This window comes from Solanum stenotomum, chromosome 2 (assembly GCF_019186545.1).
Source record: "Solanum stenotomum isolate F172 chromosome 2, ASM1918654v1, whole genome shotgun sequence".
Lineage (NCBI taxonomy): Eukaryota > Viridiplantae > Streptophyta > Magnoliopsida > Solanales > Solanaceae > Solanum > Solanum stenotomum.
Window position 1 is genome coordinate 51671511 of NC_064283.1, and position 5870 is coordinate 51677380.

Below are 5870 nucleotides of genomic sequence, written 5' to 3' on the forward strand. Positions count from 1 at the left end.
CCACGGCTTAGAAAAAGACATAAGCTCGGAATTTGAGCTCCAAGCTCCCATTTCACAACACACCTTCCACCCTTGATGTTCAGAAACTACCCTTTTCACGCTAAGATCAGTTTCAGAAATTCTACTCGCCCGAATTTGATTATGTAATAGTCGTATGGGCTCCTTAACGTCTTAGCTATCTATTCATGTGATAAAATTCATAATTAGATCCCACATTCATTACCAGATTTCCCTGGACCATACCTGACTCAGATTTCATCTAAATCTAGACTAGGCTACAATTTTTCAAGTCACTACTCGAAAGTTTTCTGGCCCAAATTATTTCCCCATTGACTTTTCTATAACGATGGGAACATGTCTTACAATAGATACAAATTTCCCCATCACTCGTCCTCAAGTGATAAACTAGAAAAAATTGGCTAAAGTAAGAGTACAATAGTACTTGAATCATCGAACAATTGGGGATACTTGTCTCACATGTCCTCCTTGGGTTTCCAAGTAGCTTCCTCAATCGGACGATGCTTCCATTGAACCTTCACAGAATTAATCTCTTTGGTCCTCATCTTCTGGACATCACGATCAAGAATCGCAACCGGTTCCTCCTCATACTTAAGGTCCTTGTCTAATAGAACTGAATCCCACTATGATGTAATCTCTGTCACCATGATACTTATTCAACATGGACACATGAAACACTGGATGAACTCCAGATAATCTAGGGGGTAAAGTCAATCTATAAGCTACTGGCCCTACACAGTCAAGGATCTCAAATGGTCCAATGTATCGAGGACTAAGCTTGCCCTTCTTGACAAACCTCAACACCCCTTTCATGGGTGACACCTTTAGAAGAACTTGTTCACCAACCTGAAATGCCATGTCCCTTACCTTACGGTCCGTATACTTTTTCTATCTACTATGGGCTTCTAGAAGCTTAGCTTGAATGCTTCTTACCTTATCCTGAGCATCTTTCACCAAATCAACCACCAAAGGTTTTACATCTCCAGCCTCAAACCACCCTATGGGTGATCTATATACCCTTCCATAAAGTGCCTTGAACGGTGTCATGTCAATGCTGGAGTGGTAATTGTTATTATAGGAGAACTCACACAATGGTAGGAAATTTTCCCAATGCCCTCCAAAGTCAATCACACATGCCCTCAACATGTCCTCTAACACTTGAATTGTTCTATTTGACTGCCCATCCATCTGTGGTTGGAAAGTTGCACTAAAAGTCAGTTGAGTTCCCAACTCATCATGCAATTTTCTCCAAAACTTGGATGTGAACTGCGTACCATGATATGAGATGATAGAAAGGGGCACCCCTTGCAACCTCACTATCCCTTTCACACGATCCTTAGCCAACTGCTGAGCATTATAGTTTACTCTAGCTGGAATAAAATGGGCCAACTTAGTCAATCTGTCAACCACTACCCAAATAGAATCAAATTTCCCTAAGGTCTTAAGGAGACCAACCACAAAATCCATAGCTATCATCTCCCACTTCCATTCCAAAATTGACATTCGCTGAAGCAAACCTGTCGGCCTTTGGTGCTCATACTTTACCTGCTGACAGTTTTGGAACTTAACCACAAACTCACCTATGCCTTTCTTCATACCAGGCCACCAATAAAGGCTTTTCAAATCTCGGTACATCTTAGTCACACTCGGATGAATGGAATACCGCGAACCATGAGATTCTGTCAACATTTTCTGAATCAAGTCATCCACTCGGGGAACACAAATTCTCCTCTTAAAACTAAGCACACCCCCCGCATCAAGAACCAAAACTTGTGCCTTACCGTACACTGTCTTCTTTCTAATCTCACTCAAATTCTCATCCTCAAACTGTTTGGCTTGATCTTCTCAATGAAAGTGGGTCTAACCTCAATGCTAGCTAACACCCCACCTTTCTCTGAGATGCCCAACTGCATGAACTTAGACTCTAAGGTTTGAATCTCGTTGGCCAAAGGTCACTTGGATACACCCAAATAAGCTAGACTACCTATACTTATCGTCATTCAGCTTAATGTGTCTGTCACCACGTTAGCCTTACCCGGATGATATTGGATGGTGACATCATAATCCATAAGTAACTCCATCCACCTTCGTTGTCTCAGATTTAGGTCCTTTTGAGTGAATACGTGATGCATACTACGATGGTCAGTAAATACCTCACACTTGACACCATAAAGGTAATGATGCCAGAACTTAAGGGTAAACACTACCGCTGTCAACTCCAAATCATTTGTCAGGTAGTTCCTCTCATGCACTTTCAACTTCCGTGATGTATAAGTTATGACATACTTATCTTGTATCAACACAACACCCAAACCCGAATGTGAAGCATCACAATAAATAATAAAATCTTTACCTTCCACCAATAGTGCAAGAATAGGTGGTGTGGTCAAAAGAGTCTTGAGCTTTCAAAAGATCCCTTCACATTTTTCGGTCCATTCGAAAGACACCTCCTTCTTAGTCAGCCTTGTGAAATGCGCGGCCATAGAAGCAAAAATTTTCACAAACTGATGATAGTAGTTATCGATCCCCATAAAACTCCTAACTTCAGCTACCGAGCTAGGCGGGACCCAATTCTTAACCGCTTCAATCTTTTGTGGATCTACCATTACCCTTTCCCTTGAAACTACATGCCCCAAAAAGCCAACTGAATCCAACCAGAACTCACACTTGGAAAATTTGTCATACAACTTTTGTTTCCCAAGGACACCCAAAACAATGCGAAGATGGTCAACATGCTCTTCCTTACTCTTTGAATACACCAAAATGTCATCAATGAAGACAATAACAAAATAATCCAGAAATGGTTTGAACACATCATTCATCAAACTCATGAAATTTGCAGGCGCATTTGTCAACCCAAATGACATCACTAGAAACTCGTAGTGCCCATAGCGGGTCCTTAATGCCGTTTTTGGTACATCTTCAGGCCTAATCTTTAACTGATGGTAACCAGACCTTAGATCAATCTTAGAGAAAACTGACGCACCCTGCAACTGGTCAAAAAGATCATCTATCTGAGGCAACATATGCTTATTCCGAATAGTGACCCTATTTAATTGCTGGTAGTCTATGCACATCCTCATACTACTATCTTTTTCCTTAACAAACAAGACAGGAGCACCCCACGTGGAAGCACTAGGAAGAATGTGAAGTTCCTGGATTTGAGCCTTAAACTCTCTCAATTCTACCAAAACCATGTGATAAGGAGGGATGGAAATGGGGCGAGCACCTGGTTCCAAGTCAATGCTGAAATCTATATCTCTATCCAGAGGTACACCAGGAAAATCAGTAGGAAACACTTCTTTAAATTTAGACACTACAAGAATAGACTCAATAGAGGAAGACTCAATCCCAACATCCCGAATATGAGCCAAATATGCCAAACACTCTGCCCCACCAGTTTCCTAGCTCGAATGAAGGATATGACCTTAGCTGGCTTAAGCTTGTACACCCCATCCCAATCTAACTTTTCCCTACCCAGGATCTCTAGAGTCACAGACTTAGCATTACAATTTAACACAACATAATAAGGGGACAACCAAGGCATTTCTAATATTATATCAAAGTCAATCATATCCAAAATAACCAGATCAACCCAAGTATGAAACCCATAAACAAGATAGGGCAAGCACGATACACATGGGTGACTATAACAAACTCTCCAACTGGGGTACAAACATGGACGAGGGGCATCAAGTACATCAGAAACCATATCAAATCCCAAGACAAATTGAACTGACACGTATGAATAAGTAGAACAGGATCAAACAAAACAGTAGTCATCCGGTCATAGACAAGAATAGCACATGTGATCACTGCATCAGACGTCTCAGCCTCGGTCTTGCCCGAAAAAGCATAACACTGAGCCTTGTCATCATGATAGGCAACCTCTTTGTTTGGTTGCACTGCTCCTCTACTGGCATTACCATTTCCCCGACCTCCACGGCCTGGCTAATTTCCTCCTCGCCCACCTTGTGTACGCCCTCTACCATTATTACTATTGCCCGTGGGTACCACTGCTCTAGTCTGCTGTTGCGCAGATTCAAACATGCGCGGGTGGGGATAATCTCTCCTCATATGTTCAGGTTCCCCACAATTATAACAAGTGTGGTCAAAAGATGGCCTGCTGCCCACCGAAGGTCCAACTCTCTGGATATCTCGAATAAAATTTTGTTGTGGAGTTCCCGAGTAACTACCCTTAGAAGCGGGCAAGGCTTACTGAATTGGCCAAGCTGAAAGTGTTGGCCTACCTGAACCTCTAGAGTAAGAACTATTGAAGTTACCTGAGCTCTTGGGCTTCTTAGACAAGGCCTTGACTTGCCCATCGCGTCAAACTCCGTCCACTTTTTTCACAACATATGTCACCTCATTAAAACTTTTCCCTGCTGAGTCATGTGAACAAACAATACTTGTAGTTCGGGGCGAAGTCCATTGACGAATAGACGGATCCTCTCTTCCTCAATAGTCACCAAGTGTGTAGCATATCTAGATAAAGCACGGAACTCAGCCTCATAAGCAGCTACGGACATACCTCTCTGCTTCAAAGCCATGAACTCATCTTTCTTGTGATCTCTCAAAGTCAAGGCACATACTTTTCCAGAAACAAAGAATGAAATTGCGTCTAAGTGAGTGGGGCAAGAATGACGATTTGCATCCACATAGGCTCTCCACCACTGTTTAGCCTCACCCTGAAGCTGGAAAGTCACAAACTCTATTCCATGTTGATGTACAATACCCAACTTATGAAGCCTCTCAGAACAATCCAAAATGAACTCATACGCGTCCTCACTCTCAAAACCATGAAACACAGGCGGCTTCAACTTTAGAAACTTAGTCAACATCTCATGCTCATTACCAGTCATCACGGGACCTAATAAGGGACAGAAGAAGGCATCAGTGCCTAACGCTCCATCTACCTTAGGAATAGTAGCAGTAACGGGGAGGTTCATCGGATGTTGAGAAGCTTGCACTGCGGGAAGGACTCCAGGGCCGACCAACCCCTTCAGGAAAGACATGATCTGCTGAGTTATCACTGGGTCTAAGGGAGGAACGCCGGTATTCCTAGCTGGTGCATTCTCTTCCTGTCCAACATCCCCCTCGTCCTCAATATCCACATTCTCTTCTACCTCTTCTTGAGGTGCAGGAGGGGCCTCTTCCCTTAGAACATTCTCAGCTGGGGCTCCACCCCTGGCGGGTGCCACTCTTCCTCTACCTTTGCCCCTTGCTCTTCCCCTACCCCTGCCTCGACCACGACCTTTGGCTGCAGACTCCTCGGCTAGCTCATTGACGGGAGCTACGAGCCTGACACCGTTGAAATGTGTATTTTCCATCTACGGACAGAAGAGTGAAGGAGATTAGATACCAATTTGGATCACCAAATACCAATGGGAATCAAGTCATAGAATGAAATGAGATAAGAAAAGACAGAGAGATTTCATAAAGTCCTATAGCCTCTCGAAGAAAAGTACAGACGTCTATGTACCATTCGCAAGACTCTACTAGACTTATTTTGGTATAAAGAGATCAACGAACCTAGGGCTTTGATACCAACTTTATCACGACCCAAACTGCCATGATTGGCACCCATACTGCGGTGATTGGCACCCACACTAACCCTCCAATAGGAGAACCATTACTACAACAAAACTAAGCAATTTAACGAAAAACTAAACATTTAAAGATACGGAAGCAAATTTAAATGTATAAGAAAAATGGAGTTTCCATAAACTCCGAAAGTTAAACAGAACATCTACCAAACATTTGTGAAAAACAACTCCTAGAATCTGAAAGTAAATGTACCAAAACTCTAACAATCAACAAGTCTCAAGAAAAGGGGTGCAACCCAGAAAACT

General features: G+C 42.7%; 1 protein-coding gene across 1 annotated transcript; it reads right to left on the reverse strand.

The window, feature by feature from the left end:
• Nucleotides 1–609: 609 nt before the first annotated feature.
• On the reverse strand, nucleotides 610–4010 carry LOC125856081 (uncharacterized). The gene is made up of 7 exons (XM_049535662.1): nucleotides 3845–4010; nucleotides 3697–3753; nucleotides 3005–3334; nucleotides 1536–1859; nucleotides 1331–1388; nucleotides 952–1072; nucleotides 610–864 (listed from the first exon to the last, which is right to left on the reverse strand). Exons 1-7 carry the CDS (start codon nucleotides 4008–4010, stop codon nucleotides 610–612), a joined length of 1311 nt encoding a protein of 436 aa, XP_049391619.1.
• Between the last annotated feature and the right edge of the window lie 1860 nt (nucleotides 4011–5870).

Excerpts from the sequence above, each read along its gene's own strand:
- LOC125856081 (XM_049535662.1), bottom strand. The coding sequence starts at position 4,010 with ATGGTAGAGGGCGTACACAAGGTGGGCGAGGAGGAAATTAGCCAGGCC. Across the intron at positions 3,335-3,696 it reads ACTTGATGCCCCTCGTCCAT|TGTCTAAATTTAAAGAAGTG; the intron begins GTTTGTACCCCA and ends CTATTCTTGTAG. Across the intron at positions 865-951 it reads TGAAAGATGCTCAGGATAAG|GTTGGTGAACAAGTTCTTCT; the intron begins GTAAGAAGCATT and ends ATGGCATTTCAG.